The sequence below is a fragment of the Talpa occidentalis genome, unplaced genomic scaffold, assembly GCF_014898055.3.
Source record: "Talpa occidentalis isolate TD23 unplaced genomic scaffold, MPIMG_talOcc4v2.1 talOcc4.3, whole genome shotgun sequence".
NCBI lineage: Eukaryota > Metazoa > Chordata > Mammalia > Eulipotyphla > Talpidae > Talpa > Talpa occidentalis.
Genome location: NW_023603184.1, coordinates 3824680 through 3848394, shown reverse-complemented (window position 1 = coordinate 3848394; position 23715 = coordinate 3824680). Strand labels below are relative to the sequence as shown.

Genomic DNA, 23715 nt, shown 5'->3' with positions numbered 1-23715 from the left:
ATTAGATGATTAACTGAGATGCTGAGAATAGTGCCTGCACAATTTAAGTACCTGGTAGTTATCCTAATGGTTGTGTATTGTACAATAAGATGGTGAAAGACAGGAATGTTGAAAAAGCAATGCACCATCAAATATATTTTAAGTACAGTTTAATAATGTGTTGGTATCCTTCTATATCCAACCTGTTCCAAGGTGATTTGGAAACTGTTTCTTAGCAGCAGCTTGTGGAAATTTTTTTTCTCTGTCTGTCTATATTTTATCTTTATTAACTTAAGTACTACTGAATGTCATTCTCTGCATCATCAAATTGGCTGACTAATATATAGTATAGCACCTGTGTTTCAATGGGGAGTTCAAAGCACAGACTTGGCAAAATACCACACATACAACCTGCATTTGAAGATGAAATTGGAGGACATATATTATTTCAAAATATATTTCAGTCATTAATATTTTTTGCTCTACATTATTTATTGTATTGTTTATTTTCATCCCATGATAATAAATATTTACAACCTTTGACTTGGGAATTTCAAAATTTCAAAATTTGTTTAGATCCATGCACTCCTTGTTGTCAGTATTCACAAGACACTAAACCAAATCACTGTCAGTTTTAAATTCCCCTAAGAAACTCAACCTTAGCTTTCTTACTAGTGATGTTTCTCTTGAGAACTTCCATTATGTCATGTGGTAAGAAGACATCTCAGTCACTTGTGGCTACATGAGCACACCAACATACTGCAGTATTAACTTCAGTTTCCAGTTTACTTAGCCAACTTTTCCTTGGCTAAGGATAAAGACAAGCAGACAGAGAAATATCAGATGCACCATTTCTCAGCATAGCTTTTCATATCCCAGCCCTTAACATGACTCTACTGTCTTTTGATAACACAAAAAACTGTATCACCAAAATTATATCACAAATGAGATATAATGAGCAAAGAATATTGGTTCACATATTTACAAATAAATGCACATCGAAACAATAGGAAAAGACACTCAGAACTTGTACAGTCTTCCTTTCCATTGCTGGTCACATGATCACAGGTGATCTACTCAATATATGATTTCCTTTTTCCACAGTCTATTCCATATTCCCTTTAATTTCAACAAACATTTCAGCTGTTTTGTTTGCTTTTCTTGTGAAATGACTCAAACCTTTATTCCTGAATTATATGTTATGTAGTTTTTTTGTATGATTAGTAGAGGCATCATTAGTAGTTCTTTGTATTTGGGACTGTTATAATTTCCTATTTAATTTTTAATAATGGATATGAGAGAGCTTTAAATGGTACCTCAGCTGCTCTCCTGCATAACAGAATATTCCCTACTACTTTCACTGCATAGCAACAATGAAAACTTTCCTTTATACTCAAGAAAAATCATTCCAGCCAGTAAGAGCCCTTAGAACTCTAAGTTTCATATTCCAAATTCTTTTATGAGGAGGTTTTAACACTTTAAGTCAATCGATAAGTTTGTTTGTATAAGATATATATTTTTTAAACTTTTGCTGTACATATACTTAGCAAAGCTAATACATAAGGCAATTCTTGAACAGCACACCTATAGAGAATTACAGACAATCAAGCATTCAGGTCACTGGGAAAGCAGGGTTACCAGGAACTTTGGAGGCAGTCAAATTATACTGGATACCACAATTGTAGATCGAGGCTCAAGAAGTCTGAAAATACCATTGTTATTGCTTAGGAAATAGTTTGGGAAATATAAAAATGAAACTTTCCTCAACTTACAAAGCACCTATAACATAATGATATCCTGATATTATTTTTAGAAAGCCAGTATACTTCTACCTTGTAAATACGTAATATCCATTCAAACATGTGTAAATGAGTCATAGTTACACATATATAAGCATATGTAAAAAAATGTTCAAACCTAGTGTAGTTCGATTCTTTGTTCATCACTATCCAATTTTCATCATCTGAACTATGAAGCAATAAATATTTAGAGGGCCTCCCCCGGTGGCGCAGCGGTTGAGCGCTGGGTTGTGAAGCTGCCCGCAGACTCTTCAGCGCTGGTTTGATCCCCGGCTGCTCCCTGGCACCGGAGGAGGGCCCTACATGGTGCACAGACCTCTCCTGTCGCCCGCTGCTCCCCTCAGCACTGTATTTCGTCAGTCTGCCTGCTCTGTTCCCTGCTCTGGCTCTGGTGATTTCTCTCACCCTCCCGCGCTTCTGACTGCAACCAGTGCTTGTAAAAATAAATAAATAAATAAATAAATAAATAAATAAATAAATAAATAAATATTTTGAAAGCAATTACTTTGCAATTCCTTGTGTAATGATTTAAGAAAATGTAAATATTGATCATACTCTTGAAGGCTTAAATCTAATAGCAAAATTCCTATATGAAAAAATACAATTCAATAGAGAGGGTGTACTAAGAGTAGAGATTGTGATAGAGTCACAAAGTCAATTAAATGTATTTGAATTACACGTGTTGAGGATGGGAGGAAGAAATTGTTTGGTAGCATTAATAGCAGTTGGCATTAACAGAATATGTATATTCTGTTATTATTATTTATAGCACTGATAGTAGCCAAAATGTACAGAAAAATCAAATGCTCATCAACTGATTATAAATAAACATAAGGTATATCTGAAATGAAATACTATTCAGTCATAAAGTGATACGAACTTCTGATGCTTGCAACAAATGGATGAGCCTTGAAAATGTTATGCTGAGCAAAGGAAGCTTGATCAAAATAAAAACAGATAAAAGAGGATTCTGTTCATATGAGAAGCCTAGAATAGGCCAACACATAATATCATACTTGTATATGAATTATATTACAAAAAATGATAATATATTATAGAAAATTAGCAATATTCATAAATATGACCATGAAGGAGAATATTTTACATTGGGAGAAACAAAATGAACAATAGAAAGGATCTGGAAAGGATTAAGTGGGGTTCTGTTTGAATTTCATCATCTAATTAGCAGTTTTCTTCATAACATATAATAGTTAGCTGGTATATTGAAGCATTAAAACTCAGTCCTTTCTAAAATTGCTGCAGTATTCACTGAGGAATACCTGAACCAGAAATGTAATTAATGCATGTTTGTATAACACCAAAGCCCAAGGCCAGTGGCTTCAGAGATTTAAGTCCCAAATGCCACCTGATAAGATAAAATGCTACCAGCCTGTTGTGCATCTACTCAGGACCTGCTCATCTCAGGTAAGTTCTGATGTTTCCAAATTTAAAAAATAAATGGGGAGGGGGAACTTACCTTTTTGAACAAAATGCTATATTAGTAAATGAATAATTTGTGCTTGCTTACGCAATTGAATGCATCCTGAAATTTGACGGTCATGTTATTTTTTTCTTAGTACTAAAAGAATGTAACTGAAATGATTAGTATCCACAAACTAACATTTTAATTATTTGATATTAATATTTATTTACTGAAAGGCCTTTATTCCTTCTATCAGGAGGCACTATATGCATGAATGTAAAATATTGCTTGCTTTGTTTAATTTCAAGAGTAACTGAGGCATCACATGTCAAGTAACAACATGTGGAAGCAATCTCATCTGAACCATATGCCATGCAACTTGTAGAAGCGAATAGATCATCCACATTCCAACTAGAACATGTCATCTACACACACATGCCTACAAAATAGTGACACACACGTACCTAAACAGAAAGAGAAGCCTATATACTCAGAAACATTTAGTGTCCCAAATACTATTTCCATTTTTAAGAAAAAAGTCTATTCAAAATCCAAAAGTGATGCAAATGTATATATGTTGTCTACTATTTCCACTTATTTTTGCATTTTTCTTGAGTCAAGAGACCCCCCCCCCCATTTTATATAGGTATACACTTGCAATAGATAATAGGAAAAAACTGGAGAAAAACAATTTTTAATGAATGACTTCTAGATTTAAAAGAAAGTTCCTCAACTTAATTCACCCTGTCCCATATATATATTATTGTAATATAGCTTGCATGGACACTTTAAAAAAGGTATGACTGGGTTATTTTCTGAGTACAAAAAAGGCATAGCGTTTTTTGAAAAAGAAAATAGCGTTCATCTTAAAGCTTTTTTCTGGTGAATGTCCACAAAAGTTAAACATGTATTTATTATCTTTTCTTGATCACTTTCTCAAAAATTTAGACAAGAACAAAGAAGAATGGAGAAAGAAAATTGCTCTACCAACATGGAATTCATTTTCTTGGGAATTACTAATAATCCTGAAAAAAAAGTGACATTTTTCACCATATTTCTAGTCATTTATCTCATTACTCTTGTGGCAAATCTTGGAATGATCTTTCTTATTAGAATGGATGCCCAACTGCACACACCAATGTACTTTTTCCTCAGCCACCTTGCTTTCTGTGACCTCTGCTATTCCACCGCTGTTGGACCCAAGATGCTGGTGGACATCTTTGCCAAGAACAAGTCAATCCCGTTTTTTGGCTGTGCTCTGCAATTCTTTGTTTTCTGTATCTTTGCAGATGCTGAGTGTCTACTGCTGGCAGTGATGGCCTTTGATCGGTACCAGGCCATCAGCAACCCCTTGCTCTACACAGTCAACATGTCCAGCAGGGTGTGTTACCTGCTGGTTGCTGGGGTATACACAGTGGGAGTGGCAGACGCTCTGACACACACGACCTTAACCTTCCGCTTATGTTTCTGTGGGTCACATGAGGTTAACCACTTCTTCTGTGATTTACCCCCGCTTTACGTCATCTCCTGCTCTAGTATAGAGGTCAATGAGTTAGCGTTATTCACCGTTTTTGGCTTCATTGAACTGAGTACGATTTCAGGAGTTCTTGTCTCTTATTGCTATATTTTCCTATCGATCTTGAAAATCCGCTCTGCTGAGGGCAGGTTCAAAGCTTTCTCCACCTGCACCTCCCACCTGACGGCCGTGGCCATCTTCCAGGGCACCATGCTCTTCATGTACTTCCGGCCGAGTTCTGCCTACTCCCTGGACCAGGACAAAATGGCCTCGTTGTTTTACACCCTTGTGATCCCCATGCTGAACCCCCTGATTTACAGTCTACGGAACAAGGACGTGAAAGATGCTCTGGTAAAACTGAAAACTAAAAAATGTTTGTAAAAATTTAATTATCCACACATAAACGCATATTGCGGCTATAATTTTAAAGTTACATCTCACAATGTAAGGGAAACAAAGTTTTCTGGAATGTTATAATTTTGACAAATGAGTGTTTTAAAGTCCAATGCAATCATTTTGCAGTATCCAAAGATCTGATAACATTAAGTGTTTATAAATTGTGTCACTCTGAGCTAACCTTTCTAAATTAGATAAATGGTTATTGTCCATTTTCTCCATTCAAACATTAGCTTATCACACAAAATTTATTGTGCTTTTACTGGGTGAACAGTGTGCTTTTAAGTTCTTTTCATTCAATAGCATATCTAGTTTTTGTTATTAATTGATTTTATAATCTAATGGAAGTAGCCAGCATTAATTTGTAAGCAACTCATTCATGTAAAGCCTCAAAATCACCAAGAAGTATATATCCAAATACTTTATCCAAAAAAAAATCTTAAGTCTAGTATAAAAGAGAGATTTTGTTGGATGGAGATATTGATTTTCAGATCTAAAAAGGATGCAAGTTGGAAGACAAAAAGATGGAAGGTAGACAATGATACAGTTAGAGAGGCTTGAAGTAAATGAGAAATCCACACCCTTTACAAGAAAAGAGAAATGATTGTCAGCGTGGACTTTGAGGTCAATATACTAAAAGAAATAAGACAAACAGTTAAAGACAGATACTTTGGATCTTATTTACATGTGGAAACTAAAAAAGTTGAACTCATCGAAGCAGAAAGTAGAGTGGTCTTCCCAGAGGATGCAATGGCAGAAGTGGGGTGATGTTTGTCAAAGCTTACAAACATTCTGCCATGAGATGACCATGGGATCAAACATATACATAGAGACTACAATTAGCAATAATGTACTGTACACTTCCAATTAGCTGACAGTAGATCTTCAGAGTTCTCAACATAACAAATAGTAACTGTGTGAAACGATTTTTATTATTAACTTTATGGTGGTCATTATTTTATAAATTATACCTTTATCAAAGCATGCATTACATACCATAAGCATACCCAATGCTATTTACATTTTGAATCTCAATACCTACAACAGAATACAATTTTAAAAATTAAGAAGGATAAAAACTAAGCTCCTACTCCTTGCCCAGAAGGCAAAATTGGGAGGCTTGGATAGATAAGGGGAACCTATAAGGTTGCCACGGGAACTAGATCATAAGACTGGCCACCTTGACCAGAAAAAACCAGCCCAGCACAAGTAATGCAGATATACTACTGCCAGGAAACATTCTATGTCAAAGCCAACACTCAAGACCACATAACCCAGCACTAACTGATGAAAACTGGTGTTCCCATAAGAAAGTCCACAAAAAAAAGTGAAGAGAACCTCAAAATCTTTTTTGCTCTGAAGATATCGCCTGTCTTAGCCCTAATGGCTTTGCAAGGTATTTAAATAAATCCACCTTTACTTTTCTCAATTCTGTCTCTACTGGATTCTTTTACCCCTTGGCCACTGGCCAGTGTCCCAATTTTCACCACAACAATAACTCATTTGATTGTGCTCTAAAGCGCAATGATAAGAACCTTGGCAAAGTACATCATTTTACTGTAATTACTGATGATCGGCTAATCAATCAACTTTCCAAGGATATTTCCTAAATTCTTTTGCCTTCTCAGCTCTGCTTAAAAGTCCCTTTTAATAGTTCACAATCATTTCAGCATTATTTTGTAAGTTACTTTGTCCAGTAGGAATTTGTGAGCATTCTTAGCTCAGGAATGCTCACAATCCTATTGTGTGGGCTTCAGCCCACGTGTCTGTTATCTCAGCACTGAATGGTGTCAGGGACACTAAATGTGAAACAGTCATGTGCATAATAAAATAAAAATGCTAGTTAATATTCTTGTATGTCTACTGGGCTTCTTACATGGAAGCTCATGATTTTCAGATTGTATTTAAAAGGCAAAGAAGTGATACACAGAATTTCTTCTAATTTGTATTGGTTAAATCAGTTAAAAGACAGCGACAGTCAAAGGGAAGGAATATAGACATTAAGTCTTTAAGGAAAATGTTACAACTGGGCCTCCATGGTGGTGTAAGTTGGTTGAGCACAACATTGTGAAACTGTCCACAGCCTTTGCAGAGTGGGTTCTATCCCAGCCAGCAGGGAAGATACCCACATGGCATGGCAGACGCTTCTGTCTCGCCCACTGCTCCCCTCAGCAGTGTATTTCTGTCAGTCTGCTGTTCTGCTCCTCACTCTGTCTCTGGAAATCCTCTCACCCTCCCCCACATCTGGCCTGTCTCCTGGTTCTTGTATGCATGAATAAATACATCTTTTAAAAAAAAAAGAAAAAAAGAAAGTAAAGAACGTATACAATCAATACATGGTGGGGGAGATCCTATATTTCAAAAACACAAACAACAATATAAAGTCAAGTCACCACAAAAAAAAAAAAAAAATCTGTCCAATGCATCATCAGTCAACATAGGTCAAATTAGATCTCTGAAATTACTCAATCATTACAAAATTTTAAACACAGTTAGGCAGATTCATGAGGCTGTGTGTAATCTATTTTTTTTGTATGCACATAGTTAGAAAGCCACTGAGAAAGTAGAATACTTAAGCAATACACATATAGAAAAGAAAGCGATAGCATTTCAATTGTGATGAGATGAAAGAGACTATCTCTGGAAGCTTGATAGTGTCCCAGTCACACCAGAGTTCAGGGTGGAAGCTCAAGGCTCAAGTTGTATGGAAAACTCCATTGTTCTCTCTTGTGGAGTGGATGCATAGGATATGAAATTCAAACTTCCAACAATTCTCAAATTATTAAACAACTAATGATAGTATCACACTATATTTATTCTTAGAAAAATAGTAGAATTGTTTTCATACACTTAAAAGATTATATTCAAACTCCTCATGATAATTATTAGCATTTTGTAGTTCAGTAGGTCTTTGTGTATGTAAAATTGTATAAACTTACCTCTTACAACACACTTGTTTAACTGGACATAATGTTATTTCTTGCTTGAACATAATCATAAATCACATCTATGTTAGAAAGAGTTAGGAACATATATATTATGCAGGATTATTATTTTACTAAAAACATTGAATTTACCTTGATAGTGCATTTTATTTATATTGTATTATAATCTTTAAAATCTGTATTACTGTTTATCCTTAAAAAATCCTTTTGCAGGGCCTCTCCTGGTGGTGCAGCTGTTGAGCGCTGGGCTGCGAGGCTGCCGCAGCCTCTGCAGCACGGGTTCAATCCCTGACCACCGGGCGAGGGTCTCACATGGCGCACAGACCTCTTCTGCTATGCCTACTGCTCCCCTCAGCAGTGTACTTTGGTCCTTCTGCCTGCTCTGCTCCCCGCTCTGGCTCTGGTGAATTCTCTCTCCCTCCCACGCTTCTGACTGTACCCAGTGCTTGTATAAATAAATAAAATAAATCTTTAAAAAAAAAAAAGAAAATCCTTGTGCAAAATTTCAAGATATGTAAGACACATGATTTATTTCTAAGTTAAAATGTAATAGAGAGATTTCATTATGAATAAAATAATCATAATTCATGAAAGGTTGCATTTGTACAAATAATGTTAGAGAAAGATAAAATCAATGGACAATGAATGATGTTGGACAAAGGAATAAAACAATGGTTGTTAAATAAAATTACCTTTATGGTTTCCATTGACATGAATGCTTGATCATCATTACTCATAATAACCAATTGTGGAAAAAATCCAAATATTGGTTAACTGCTGAATGGATAATAAAATGTGTTAATTCAAAATATGGAAAATTATTCCAGCATAAAAAAGGGAAATTCTGCGAATACTAAAAGGTAGATGAACTTTGAAAACCTTGTGTCAAATGAAATAGCCAGCAAAATTTCCTATCATATATTTAATGACATTTAGGTGAATTCTACTAGGGGCAATAAAATATAATCCCAATGTGGACCACTGGCTGCCAAGGAAAGGAAAGGAATGGCTAACACATATGAGTTATTTATTAGGGCAATGAAAAGTTTTGTGGATTGGAATAGTGGTGTTTGCACAACCTTGTAAACATAAAAAAATGCAAAGAAGTACACATTTTGAAAGGATCAGTTTTATAGTTTATGAAAATCATAGTTCAATGAAAATGGTACCAATGAAGAACAGTGATATTCGTAATTAAGCTGGGAAAGGAAATGTTTTAAAAGACAGAAGAAACATAATGAAATTAAAGAGAAGATTGGATGACTAAGTGCAGAGTATTTTTTTGGATTTCATGGGATTTCAGTTTGACTGGACATTGAGCATGTCCATTTATTGTAAATGTGAAGTGTAGCATAAAAAAAAAAAAATTCCTGTTTTCTTCCTGTCAGGTCAATGTGCTGCCAATAGTGAAGACATACAGCTCGGTTTTGCTAAGATGTTACTTTATTCACTGGGGAGAATATAGAATGGGAAATATAATTAATACATGTTGACATACCCTGAAGCCTGAGGGTAGAAGCATCAGAGATTTAAGTCCCAGATGCTGCCTGGTAAAATAAAATGCCTCCCACTTATTTTCAGCTGCCACAACAGAACAGAAAGCCCTGCTTGCTTCAGGTAGGTCTATGAGTCTCTAAACTTAAGGAATATTGGGGAAAATTTTTACATTTCAGAAAAAAAAAAAATAAGGAATTATTCAATGAATGAGTGTATGTTTTCATGCTCAGTTTAGTATCTTCAGCAACCCGATAATCAAAAATTTATACTTTTTATCAGAATTGAGAGAGTCTAAAATTATTAGTATCCATAAAATGACAGTTTAAATTAGTTTAAACCAGTTTTATAGGGTAACTTTAACTGTCTTTATCAGTGAGGCATTACACACACACAGACACACACACACAAAAACAAGTTTATCTTAAATTTCAAAAATGATTTAGGTTACTACAGTATGAAGAGCAACATGGAAAAGTCAAATCTAAATGATCACATGTCATTTTGTATTAATAAAAGAAAACCCATCACTGATATTCTCATATTTCTACAGAGACACAGACACTGACAACCATATGCATGTACTCATCCATAGGATGGTTTTCTTGACCCTAATCCAATTTTGATTTTTTAATGTGAAAGCTCATTTGCATTCTAAAAAGATAAAAAGGGTTATGTTAAATTCTGTTTTCTGAGTATCTTTTTACCACTTTTCTTTGAGTTGTCAAGACATCACCCATTGGCCCCAGACTGTTCCGGTCTGATTAAAACAATAATGTATTTGTAGAAAAATCATCAATAAAATTTACTTTTTGTCTAAACAAATAATAAAGATATATTAGGAAAAAATCAATAATGTAAAATTTTTCATTATTAATAGACAATGGTATGCTTCTTGTCTTTATAACTAATTCATAGCTTTTAATTCAAGCAGGTTTTGATGAATATAGCAATTAACATTTTTGGTCCAGGTGAATATTTCCAAGCATAGAAATGTTTTGTCCTATTCCTTAAACCTGGTCTTTCTATCATGAGTGTTTCTTTTATGTTATTTAAAGTATAGAATGAAATCAATTCTTTATGAGAACAGCCATAGATAAAGATGTTAAAGAGAAAATTATTTTAAACCATATGTACAAAGGCATATATCATCAATTACATGTACATAGAGAGAGAAGTTTCAACTGTCTGCCCCAGGTTCGCACACTGCTATCAGGTTGATAACAACGCTTCTTTCCAGAATGACTACATGACTGGTAAATTTTCACATTATGCAAAGAAAATTACAAGAAATCTCATCTTGCCTTACAGATATCTGTGGATGTCAAGAAGAGTTAAGCATGTACCTGTTGTTTTCTTGATTATTATTTCAAAGATTTAGAGAGTAAGAAGAATGGAGAGAGAAAACTGCTCCTTGAATGGATTTGTTCTCTTGGGATTCACTAACAATCCTGAGAAAAACATGACCCTATTCATCACCTTGCTAGTCATTTATCTCATTAATGTTCTGGCAAATCTTGGCTTGATCTTTCTAATTAGAATGGATTCACAGCTGCACACACCCATGTACTTTTTCCTTAGCCAGCTCTCTTTCTATGACCTCTGCTATTCCACAGCTGTTGCACCAAAGACACTTGTGAACCTTATTTCCACGAACAAGTCAATTCCATTCTTCGGTTGTGCTCTGCAATTCTTTGTTTCCTGTTTCTTTATAGATTCAGAGTGTGTTCTGCTGGCAGTCATGGCCTTTGATCGGTACCAGGCCATCAGCAACCCCTTGCTCTACACAGTCAACATGTCCAGCAAAGTGTGCTGCTTGCTCCTGGCTGTGGTTTATACTGTGGCCTTGGGAGACTCTCTGACACATACCATCTTAACTTTCCGCTTATGTTTCTGTGGGTCAAATGAGGTTAACCACTTCTTCTGTGATGTCCCTCCTCTCCTATTGCTATCTTGTTCAGATACACAGGTCAATGAGTTAGCAATATTCACCGTTTTTGGCGTCATTGAACTGAGTACGATTTCAGGAGTTCTTGTCTCTTACTGTTATATATTCCTATCGGTCTTGAAAATCCGCTCTGCTGAGGGCAGGTTCAAAGCTTTCTCCACCTGCACCTCCCACCTGACGGCCGTGGCCATCTTCCAGGGCACCATGCTCTTCATGTACTTCAGGCCGAGTTCTGCCTACTCCCTGGACCAGGACAAAATGGCCTCGTTGTTTTATACCCTTGTGATCCCCATGCTGAACCCCGTGATTTATAGTCTACGAAACAAGGACGTGAAAGATGCCCTGGTAAAACTGAAGACTAAAACATGTTTATAAAAATTTAATTATCCACACATAAACGCATATTGCGGCTATGATTTTAAAGTTACATCGCACGATGTAAGGGAAACAAAGTTGTCTGAAATGTTGTCATTTTGACGAATGAGTGCTTGTTTTAAAGTCCAATGCAATCATTTTGCAGTATCCAAAGATCTGATAACATTACATGTTTATAAATAGTGCCACTCCGAGCTAACCTTTCTGAATTAGATAAATGGTTATTGTTCATTTTCTCCATTCAAACATTAACTTATCACACAAAATTTATTGTGCTTTTACTGGGTGAACTGTGTGCTTTTCAGTTCTTTTCATTCAAGAGCATCCCTAGTTTTTGTTATTAATTGATTTTATAATCTAATGGAAGTAGCCAGCATTAATTGTATAAGCACTCATTCATGTAAAGCCTCAAAATCACCAACAAGTATATATCCAAATATTTTATCCAAAAAAAAAAGTTAAGTCTAGTATAAAGAGAGATTTTGTTGGATGGAGATATTGATTTTCAGATCTAAAAGGGATGCAAGTTGGAAGACCAAAAGGATGGAAGGTAGACAATGGTACAGTTAGAGAGTTAGAGAGGCTTGAGGCAAATGAGAAATCCACACCCTTTACAAGAAAAGAGTAAAGATTGTCAGTGTGGACTTTGAGGTCATTATACTAAAAGAAAAAATACAAACAGTTAAAGACAGATACTTTGGATCTTATTTACATGTGGAAACTAAAAAAGTTGAACTCATGGAAGCAGAAAGTAGAGTGGTCTTACCAGAGGATGCAATGGCAGAAGTGGGGTGATGTTTGTCAAAGCTTACAAACATCCTGCCATGAGATGACCATGGGATCAAACATATACATGGAGACTACAATTAGCAATAATGTACTGTACACTTCCAATTAACTGACAGTAGATCTTCAGAGTTCTCAACATAACAAATAGTAACTGTGTGAAATGATTTTTATTATTAACTTTATGGTGGTCATTATTTTATAAATTATACATTTATCAAAGCATGCATTACATACCATAAGCATACCCAATGCTATTTACATTTTTAATCTCAATACCTACAAAAGAATAACATTTTAAAAATTAATGAGGATAAAAATTAAGCTCCTACTCCTTGCCCAGAAGGCCCATTTGGGAGGCTTGGATAGATAAGGGGAACCCATAAGGTTGCCATGGGAACGAGATCATAAGACTGGCCACCTTGACCAGAAAAAAACCAGCCCAGCCCAAGGAATGCAGATATACTGCCAGGACACATTCTACGTCAAAGTCAACACTCAAGACCAGATAGCCCAGCACTAACTGTTGATAACCGGTGTCCCCCATAAGAAAGCCCACAAAAAAAGTGAAGAGAACCTCAAAATCTTCTTTTTTGCTCTGAAGATATCGCCTGTCTTAGCCCTAATGGCTTTGCAAGGTCTTTAAATAAATCCACCTTTACTTCTCTCCACTCTGTCTCTACTGAATTCTTTTACCCCTTTGCCACTGGCCCGTTTCCCAATTTTCCCCACAACAATAACTCATTTGATTGTGCTCTAAAGCGCAATGGTAAGAACCTTGGCAAAGTACATCATTTTGCTGTAATTACTGATGATCAGCTACTCAATCAACTTTCCAAGGATATTTCCTAAATTCTTTTCCCTTCTCAGCTCTGCTTAAAGGTCCCTTTTAATAGTACACAATCATTTCAGCATTATTTTGTAAATGACTTTGTCCAGTAGTAATTTGTGTGCATTCTTAGCTCAGGAATGCTCACAATCCTATTGTGTGGGCTTCAGCCCACCTGTCTGTTATCTCAGCACTGAATGGTGTCAGGGACACTAAATGTGAAACAGTCATGTGCATAATAAAATAAAAAATACTAGTTAATATTCTTGTATGTCTACTGGGCTTCTACCATGGAAGCTCATGATTTTCAGATTGTCTTTAAAAGGCAAAGAAGTGTCACGCAGAATTTCTTCTAATTTGTATTGGTTAAATCAGTTAAAAGACAACAACAGTCAAAGGGAAGGAATATAGACATTATGTCTTTAAGGAAAATGTTACAACTGGGCCTCCATGGTGGTGTAAGTTGGTTGAGCACAGCATTGTGAAACTGTCCACAGCCTCTGCAGAGCGGGTTCTATCCCAGCCAGCAGGGAAGATACCCACATGGCGTGGCAGACCATCTGTCTCGCCCACTGCTCCCCTCAGCAGTGTATTTCTGTCAGTCTGCTGTTCTGCCCCTCACTCTGTCTCTGGTGAATCCTCTCACCCTCTCCCACATCTGGCCTGTCCCCTGGTTCTTGTATGCATGAATAAATACATCTTAAAAAAAAAAAAAGAAAGAAAGTATACAATCAATACATGGTGGGGGAGATCCTATATTTCAAATACACAAACAACAATGTAAAGTAAAGTTACTACAAAGAAAACAAATCTGTCCAAGGCATCATCAGTCAACATAGGTCAAATTAGATCTCTGAAATTACTCAATCATTACAAAATTTTAAACATAGTTAAGCAGATTCATGAGGCTGTGTGTAATCTATTTTTTTTTTTGTATGCACATAGTTAGGAAGCCACTGAGAAAGTAGAATTCTTGAGCAATACACATATAGAAAAGAAAGCGATAGCATTTCAATTGTGATGAGATTAGAGAGATTATCTCTGGAAGCTTGATAGTGTCCCAGTCATGCCAGAGTTCAGGGTAGAAGCTCAAGGCTCAAGTTGTTTGGAAAACTCCATTGTTCTCTCTTGTGGAGTGTTGCATAGGATATGAAATTCAAACTTCCAACAATTCTCAAATTATTAAAAAACTAATGATAGTATCACACTATATTTATTCTTAGAAAAACAGTAGAATTGTTTTCATACACTTAAAAGATTGTATTCAAACTCATCATGATACTTAACAGCATTTTGTAGTTCAGTAGGTCTTTGTGTATGTAAAATTGTATAAACTTACCTCTTACAACACACTTGTTTAATTGGACAGAATGTTATTTCTTGCTTGAACATAATCATAAATCACATCTATGTTAGAAAGAGTTAAGTGTATCTATATTGTGCAGGATTATTAATTTACTAAGAACATTGACTTTACCTTGATAGTGCATTTTATTTATATTGCATTATAATCTTTAAAATCTGTTTCACTGTTTATCCTTTGAAAATCCTTGTGCAAAATTTTTGTTTGTTTGTTTGTAAAAGATTTATTTATTTATGCATACAAGGACTGCGGTACAGGCCAGAAGTTTGGGGCGGGGGGTGAGAGGATTCACTAGAGACAGAATGGGGAACATAAGACATAGATTGACTGAAATACACTGCTGAGGGGAGCAGCAGGTAATTCAGGAGTGGTCTGCTTCGCCAGGTGCATCACCTCCCTTGCCAGAGATCAAACTCATGCTGCTGTGGCTGCAGGTAACTTCATAGTGTTGTCTTAACTCCTTATGCCACCAGGGAGGCCCCTGGTTTCATTAATCTTTACAACTCTCTTTTTGAGTTCTATTTCATGTACTTCCACTTTCATTTTTCTATGACATTCATTCTGATGACCTTTTTTTTGTTGTTGTTCTTTTTCTAGTTCCTCAAGTTGTAAAGTTAGATTGCTGACTTCAGATCTTTCTTGTTTCCTGATGGAGGCCTATGTGTCTACATACTCTTATCTAAAGACTGTTTTTGTGCATCTCATAGTTTCTGGAAGGTCATGACTTCATTTCCATTTATATTGAGTTATTTTTAATATTTCTTTGATTTCCTCATTCATCCAATATTCACCCAACACTATCCCTTTTATTATTGAAACAAAAAATAATCAAATATTTGGGAATAAATCTAACAAAAGAGGTAAAGGACCTATACAAAGAAAACTATAAAACACTGTTAAAAGAAATAGAAGAAGACAAAAAGAAATGGAAAAACATCCCCTGCTCATGGATTGGGAGAATAAACATTATTAAAATGGCCATCCTACCAAAAGCAATATACAGATTCAATGCTATTCCTTGTGCAAAATTTCAAGAAATGTAAGACACATGATTTATTTCTAAGTTAAAATGTAACAGAGAGATTTTATTATGAATAAAATAATCATAATTCATGAAAGGTTGCATTTGTATAAATAATGTTAGAGAAAGATAAAATCAATGGACAGTGAATGATGTTGGGCAAAGGAATAAAACAATGGTTGTTAAATAAAATTACCTTTGTAGTTTCCATTGACATGAATGCTCGATCATCATTACTCATAATAACCAAACGTGGAAAAAATCCAAATATTGGTTTACTGCGGAATGGATAATAAAATAAATGTGTTAACTCAAAATATGTAAAATTATTCCAGCATAAAAAAGGGAAATTCTGTGAATACTAAAAGGTAGATGAACTTTGAAAACCTTGTGTTAAGTGAAATAGCCAGCAAAATTTCCTCTCATATATTTAATGCCATTTAGGTGAATTCGACTATGGGCAATAAAGTATAATCCCAATGTGGACCACTGGCTGCCAAGGAAAGGAAAGGAATGGCTAACAAATATGAGTTATTTATTAGGGCAATGGAAAGTTTTGTGGATTGCAATAGTGGTGTTTGCACAACCTTGTGAACATAAAAAAAATGCAAAGAAGTACACATTTTGAAAGGATCAGTTTTATAGTTTATAAAAATCACAGCTCAATGAAAATGTACCAATGAAAAACAGTGATATTCGTAATTAAGCTGGGAAAGGAAATGTTTTAAAAAATAGAAGAAACATAATGAACATTAAAGAGGAGATTGGATGACTAAGTGCAGGGTATTTTTTTTGGATTTCATGGGATTTCAGTTTGACTGGACATTGAGCATGTCCATTTATTGTAAATGTGAAGTTTAGCATAAAAAAAAAAATTCTAGTTTTCTTCCTGTCAGGTCAATGTGCTGCCAATAGTGAAGACATACAGCTCAGTTTTGCTAAGATGTTACTTTATTCACAGGGGAGAATATAGAACAGGAAAAATAATTAATACATGTTGACATACCCTGAAGACTGAGGGTAGAAGTGTCAGAGATTTAAGTCCCAGATGTTGCCTGGTAAAATAAAATGCCTCCCACTTATTTTCAGCTACCACAACAGAACAGAAAGCCCTGCTTGCTTCAGGTAGGTCTATGAGTCTCTAAACTTAAGGAATATTGGGGAAAATTTTTACATTTCAGGAAAAAAATCAGAAATAATTCAATGAATGTTGTATGTTTTCATGCTCAGTTTAATATCTTCAGCAACCCGATAATCACAAATTTATACTTTTTCTCACAATTAGGAGAGACTGAAATTATTAGTATCCATAAAATGACAGTTTAAATTAGTTTAAACTAGTTTTATAGGGTAACTTTAACGGTCTTTATCAGTGAGGCATTACACACACACAGACACACACATACAAATCAAGTTTATCTAAAATTTCAAAAATGATTTAGGTTACTACATTATGAAGAGCAACATAGAAAAGTCAAATCTAAATAATCACGTCATTTTGTATTAATAAAAAAATCCATCACTGATATTCTCATATTTCTACAGAGACACAGACACTGACAACCATGTGCATGTACTCATCCATAGGATGGTTTTCTTGACCCTAATCCAATTTTGATTTTTTAATGTGAAAGCTCATTTGCATTCTAAAAAGATAAAAAGGGTTATGTTAAATTCTGTTTTCTGTGTATCTTTTTACCACTTTTCTTTGAGTTGTCAAGCGATCACCCATTGGCCCAGTACTGTTCCGGTCTGATAAAAACAATAATGTATTTGTAGAAAAATCATCAATAAAATTTACTTTTTGTATCAACAAATAATAAAGATATATTAGGAAAAAATCAATAATGTAAAAATTTTCAATATTACTAGACAATATGGTATGCTTCTGTCTCTATAACTAATTCATAGTTTTTAATTCAAGCAGTTTTTGATGAATATAGCAATTAACAGTTTTGGTCCAGGTGACTATTTCCAAGCATAGAAATATTTTGTCCTATTCCTTAAACCTGGTCTTTCTATCGTCAGTGTTTATTTTATGTTATTTAAAGCATAGAATGAACTCAGTTCTTTATGAACACATCCATAGATAAAGAAGTTAAAGAGAAAATTATTTTAAACCATACACACAATTGCATATATCATCAATTACATGTACATAGAGAGAGAAGTTTCAACTGCCTGCAAGGGTAACTATTTGGGGTATTTGCCATGATTTACATAATTATCTTAATTGGAAATAGCCTCATTGTATTATTAACCAGGATTGATTCTGCACTGCAGACACCCATGTACTTTTTCCTGGCAAACTTTTCCTCATTGGAAATCTGTTGTGTGTCAGTCACCCTTCCTAGGATTCTGAAGAACCTGTGGACTCAGGACAGAAGCCTGTCTAAGGTGGAGTGTGCCACCCAAATGTGCTTCTTCCTTATGTTGGGGACCACTGAGTGCTTCCTGCTGGCTGTGATGTCCTACGACCTCTACGTAGCCAGTTGTAACCCTCTGCACTACCCTCTGGTCATGAACCACAAGATGTGTGTCCAGTGGCTGTTGGTGCCTGGGTCACCGGAATCCCAATCCAGATAGGACAAACAAGCCTGATATTCTCTCTGCATTTCTGTAGTTCCAACCAAATCAACCACTTCTTCTGTGACATCCTCCCAGTCATCAAGGTGGCCTGCGGGGACACTTCTCTGCATGAGATCTATGTTTATATAGCAACTTTGGTGATTGTTGCTTACTTTTCTCTTATAGCAAAATCATTGCTATACTTTGTTGATACTTTTCTCTTATAGCAAAATCATCTCCACGGTTCTGAAGCTGCCAACAGCCAGTGGACGGCCAAAGCCTTCTCCACCTGTTCTTCCCATCTCATAGTTGTGGTTCTATTGTTTGGGTCTGCTTCCATCACCTACTTCAGGCCCAAATCCAATCATTCTGCATTAATTGACAAACTACTCTCTCTTTTCTACACAATAGTGATGCCCATGTTTAATCCCTTGATATACAGCCTTCGAAACAAGGATGTGATTGCAGCACTGAATAAATTGTTCCTTAAAAAACAGCGTGGTGTTTTTTCTACTTGCCAAACAGTTATCATAGAAACATCACACTCTGCATATTACCCTTTATGAAGTTAATCACTTAAGCTTATGATGTACTTTCAGACTCTTTTAAATGTTAGTCTATTTACTATGCTTTGACACCAGATAAATGAATCTATTTTCAATGACTCATACCTACAGACTATCCTCCTTTATGAATAAAATAGTATACATCACATAGTTTATATAAAAAAGTAAACATAATAAAAATAGAATTCAATCTGGTAAAAATTTTGAAAATTGTACAGAAGAATGAAAGATTATTTATCTATATATTTGGAATATCTTCATGATTTTTTTTTAACACGTTTGGATTCTTTCACACAGGTTCTGACCAAGAACAGTTTAATAGGAATGTTCATTGAGTGAGTAATTGACTGTATGAATGCATAAATAAATGTTGCTATGACCTATGACAGATTCCTAGCAAACCCTAGATATTTCTGAAAAATCAAGAGACTTTAGAGCAAAAATAAACAATAGAACATATTTATTTAACATGCTATGTATCATATGGACTATCTCTAATCAGTTTAACCAGTTTTCACCCTAGTAACATTCTGACAAAGCACATGATATACAGAGAGCAACTACCCAAGTCAGCCAGTTCACTCTGCATGTATTTCCATGTTCTATATAGAAATTCCAGCTCCAATGTAATTTTCATGGAATAATTTCATCTTTTCTCAATGACACTCTAAATGGTTGATCATGTACTAATTCATGGTTAAAATAATCCATCACCTGTGAGTTTTAAACGAAAGAAAATATTGAAAATCATTTTCAGAATTACCTTCAATCCACATAATCTTAAAAAAATGTAATTAAACTAGTCTTTCATGCATTTAGCCCTTTCTAAAGGGTTTAGCATTATTAAACCTTTGAACTGATAAACATTGTTCAAATATAACTTGTAACTATCACAGAAACACTGCCTCCCGCCCAACTTCAGATTCTTAAATCAGCAACTCATATAAGAGATTGTTTCATCTATTTCTGAAATGTGCTGTTAGCAGTTGTTTTGAAATTCTAATATCCTAGGTGTTAGTTATAATTATACCAATGCAGGTTATCTTATTGCTTTCCTATACATAGCTATGTTTTACTTCACAAACCCACTAAACCCTCCAAACCCTCCAACATCTAACATTACATATTATGTGATGATTACTTATACATTTTATTCATGGGAGTATATATGTGTATATCCCCCTCTTTTCAACTTTTATGTTCTATGAACTTAATACATGCTTTCTGATGAAGAATTTGATGACCATGATGATGATATGATGGTGCGGTCACTATTATTTGAAGAGTTATACAAGGCAAGAAATTTGATTTGTAAGAGCAGGAACAAGGAAGTAATACTAGACAAAAATCAAATTGGTTTTACATGTTGCTTTCTTTGTGGAGGATGGCAGGCATTTGTCAGCCACATTACTTAATATCTGATTGAATGATTTATGACTGACTTTATGAGAGAGCCAAATATGAGATTCAGCTTGATAACATTGGGCTTAATAGAAGCAACTCCAGTTCGTACCTGTTTTGGAATCTTATTCTTTATGTTTTGCAATTAGTGAATGGTAAAAATACACCATTTCCTCTGAGGCCCCAGGATTCTTGTAAGATTCAGATATCACTCCAGCATGAAAAAGCATTGGAAAAGTTTAAAGCAACAAAACCTGAAGCTTTGTCCATTTTAGACTTTGCTACATTTGATATCTAAATTCATAGAGAAAATATAGTACTGTTATTCAGAGACGGGACTTTCTACAGTATTCACTATCTAAGCAAGAGATCTGACTTCCTTGCATAAAAGTATTATTTTCTTTTCACTATTGCAATATGTTTAGATTTTTAAAACTGTGCTCCTCAAATATTTCCTCATCTTAAAAGGGAATATGTAATCTTAAATCTTTGCAATATCCAGAGAAAATATTAACTAAAATTTATGTCATTATGAACTTATGCAAATTAAATGTCATATTATGTCTACATTTATACCTTTACCAGAAGTCTAGGATCTTTGTGTTTTCTTGATTTATTTCTCTCTCTACACTTTGTCTTTCTAATGTGTTCATTCATCATGAGGCTGCCTCCGAATTTACCCTCTGGACATATCTATCATGATAAGTATTTTATCTATCATGGTAAGTATTTCTCATGTATTTTACACAAGAAAATAAAAGCAACTATGCAAATCTACATTACTGCAAAAAAAAAAATGCAAGATGAACTTTGAAGTAGAGTTCACAGTGGACAAAATATGTTTTTTAAATTGGATGAAAGGAAGGGACACATACAGACTTATAGTAATGACTTTGTTCATGGATAGTATTTTAAAATGTATTCTTAAATTCACACACTAAAAGTTTAAAATTGCAGAGAAAGTAAAATACACTCTTCTGGTGCAAGTCTCTGGAATTTGACCTATCAATACAGTCATATAACTACAAACACAGTGAAGAAACAGTAGCTTCCAGCCTTCTCCAGAATTCTCACCTGTTGAGTCTTTATTGTTGACAACTCCCATAACCCCATCACCAGATAACCAGGCTTTGCACATGCACTTCACCCTTTTCCAGAATGTTATCTCCTTGGAGTAGGATTCCAAAGACTTTGGCTCTGGTTGGCTTTTCAGTGGGCAGGAAGTATTGGGAGATGTCCAAGTTGTGAGGTGCCAGTACCTTCTCTCACTCTTGTTCCTGAGAAGTGAACAATCACCATGTCTGAGAAGTTTGTGCACCCACTCCCTGCATGAAGGACATTAGAGTTGTTTCCAGTGTTTCTCTACTATACACATAAACTTTCTGAATTTTCGTTTATAGGTATTTTTGTAAATACAAGTTTTCATTTCTGTAAAATGGAAAAACACCAGGCTCAGGACAGCGGGATAAATGTGAATGGCAAGTTTATAATGTACTTCATGAAGAACTGCCAGCTCCTTCTCCAGAGTGGTCTCCCATTTAGTATTCCTTCCCCATACCTGTGTGTTCTAGTTGCTTCAAGAATCCCACTTGAGGAATATCAGTGGCTGGCAATGGTTTTATCTTTTTATGTTTGTTTTTGTTTTTTTTTTTATCAGTCTAATAGTTAGTTGTTGATATTTAGCTACATATATGGTTTTAGTATTCATTCCCTAAACACAATTGGTGGAACAAATTTCCTGACATTATTTACCATTAATTTATCACTGCTTTTGCTATGTTTGAAGCAGCCTGGGGAGGACTGACCCAAGGCAGTGTTTGGGTAGCAGAGACAGGGACATTGTGGCCCAAGTGAATACCCCTGGAGCCCTGGGGGTTCAGGTACTCAAGCTCAACAAGCACAAGGGGAGGAGAAATGCCTAAAGGTGGTGGCTTTTTATACTGACATTTCTAATGATTAAAAAAAAAGTGCTATTGGTTCATAATTTCATGGTAAGATCAGACAGATTTGGGTTGTGTTCAAGTCCTTGAGTGGCAGGCAAGATGGTTTTGTTCAATTAGAAAGTGACCTGGGAAAGGAGCTGATCCCCAGAGTAATGTATAATTGTTATTTAAAGAGCAGGATTTTCTATGACAATAGGACCCATATACAAGTTTATAATCTCTGTTTAAATAAAAGTAAATTGTCCAGCCTCAAAGTAAACCTCTTTTTCTCATTTTGTATCTTTAACTCAGTAACAAAGGTAAGCATTATACTAAACCTCTATCCAAATAGGTAATTGTCAGGTAATAATTGAATTATTTTTGTCAATATGAAATGTATTTCATACAAATACTTAAGTCTATGTTTATAGAACCAGCAACAACTGTCATTTACAGAAATATCTGTCTTGGGCAAGTATATGTTTCTTTTATAAGACTCCTTAACATTGTTGCTTTTTTTAACCTTGAAAACACTTAGTCTATGTAATTTTCTGACTCTCATTACCATTTCAAAGATGAAAATGCATAGTACCTTGTAGTAAAATCAATCAGCCAATCAATAAAGATTATAGTCATTCTTGGTGAGATTTCGTTCAGAAGAAAACCACATACTTTGGATAGGATTTGGAAAGAATAACATTTTTCACTTTTCAAATGATTTTGCATTGAGAATTCTATTGACTTCATAAAACGGTTGTTCCATTTTACAAATAAATAGTTGAGTCATGAAAAATGTCTTTAGATTAGAACACTACATATTCTTGATGTTAGTTCTATATTTTGTTGCTCTCTTATACTTTCTTTTGGACCTCAGTTTCAGTTTGTATTTTAAATGTATATCCTACTTAAAAAGTAGGGAAAATGGAGAAAGGCAATGGGAGAAGAGTAGAGACTTTTCACAAAGATCATAAAGAGAATAAAGAAATATAAGTTTTGGGGGACAGTAGTTAGCATATTAAAGGCAGATGTATGGGGCACTTAAGTCTGAATGATGTAGTGATACATTCAACAAAAAACTTTAATCATTGTCCAAAAGCAATCTCTAGATTGAATTAAGCAGGTGAATAAAACATGATTAAACATGTGTAAAATGGTGCAGTTAAAAATAAAAAAAGTCATGGCTATATTGTCTTTTATACTTAAAATCATATTTTAGTAATCTCGACTTAGTCACTAGTTTCTGATAGTTCTGGAGACTCAGAGCATTTTTACAGTTCCTACAATCAAGCTTCTATTACAAGAATTCTGTAATTATGAGGCATCATTTAAGGATCTGTAGTATTTTAATATGTAGACTGAAATGTTGTAGATGTTAAAATTAGTT

General features: G+C 34.9%; 3 protein-coding genes and 1 pseudogene across 3 annotated transcripts in view; all 4 read left to right on the top strand.

Moving 5' to 3' along the window:
- The window catches only part of LOC119254495 (olfactory receptor 4A47), a 409525-nt gene that overhangs the window by 149230 nt on the left and 236580 nt on the right, over window positions 1-23715 (top strand). The window lies entirely within an intron of this gene.
- LOC119255282 (olfactory receptor 5W2-like) lies at window positions 4163-5098 on the top strand. Its single transcript, XM_037522252.2, has one exon. It carries the CDS (start codon window positions 4166-4168, stop codon window positions 5096-5098), a length of 933 nt encoding a protein of 310 aa, XP_037378149.2. The 5' UTR covers window positions 4163-4165.
- LOC129146555 (olfactory receptor 5W2-like) lies at window positions 10946-11875 on the top strand. Its single transcript, XM_054699186.1, has one exon. The coding sequence runs from the start codon at window positions 10946-10948 to the stop codon at window positions 11873-11875; it is 930 nt and encodes a 309-aa protein (XP_054555161.1).
- Window positions 17948-19008, top strand: LOC119254303 (olfactory receptor 10AG1-like; annotated as a pseudogene).